This window comes from Penaeus monodon, chromosome 34 (genome assembly GCF_015228065.2).
Source record: "Penaeus monodon isolate SGIC_2016 chromosome 34, NSTDA_Pmon_1, whole genome shotgun sequence".
Taxonomy (NCBI): domain Eukaryota; kingdom Metazoa; phylum Arthropoda; class Malacostraca; order Decapoda; family Penaeidae; genus Penaeus; species Penaeus monodon.
Genome location: NC_051419.1, coordinates 11,160,445 through 11,160,809, shown reverse-complemented (window position 1 = coordinate 11,160,809; position 365 = coordinate 11,160,445). Strand labels below are relative to the sequence as shown.

General features: G+C 53.4%; 1 protein-coding gene across 1 annotated transcript in view; it reads right to left on the bottom strand.

Annotated features, from left to right (window-relative positions):
* LOC119594580 (aquaporin-3-like) overlaps positions 1-365 on the bottom strand; it is a gene marked incomplete in the record, with an annotated part of 105,156 nt that overhangs the window by 383 nt on the left and 104,408 nt on the right. Inside the window, 1 exon segment of the mRNA XM_037943617.1 lies at positions 1-179. Coding sequence (XP_037799545.1) covers positions 135-179 — 45 coding nt within the window.

Sequence of the window (365 nt, the reverse complement as noted above, 5' to 3'; positions counted from 1 at the left end):
TTCCCACGTGGCACATCACAAGGTCACGTGACACGGTTCATTTCCATCTTGACAGGTGTGAGAACAGGTGCTTCAGGTGCGCGGCTGGAAGGGAGGGGGCGTGGCCACGGCGGGGGAGGGACGTGGCACCGGCGCTAGTAAGTGGGCGTGGTCGAATCCTCAGAATTTGGATGAGGCTGCTGGCGGGGGGAGAGACAAGGGAGGCACGCGTTAGTAAACCGAATGAAGGAGAGGAAAATTATGAGAAGGATGGCATACTAAGACGACAAGATGATTCTCGGAAAGCTTAGGACGTTGTCTAATCATAAGGAATGAAGGAGACAAAGAGAGATGACGGGGTAAATGGGAAGAAACAGAGAGAAGGA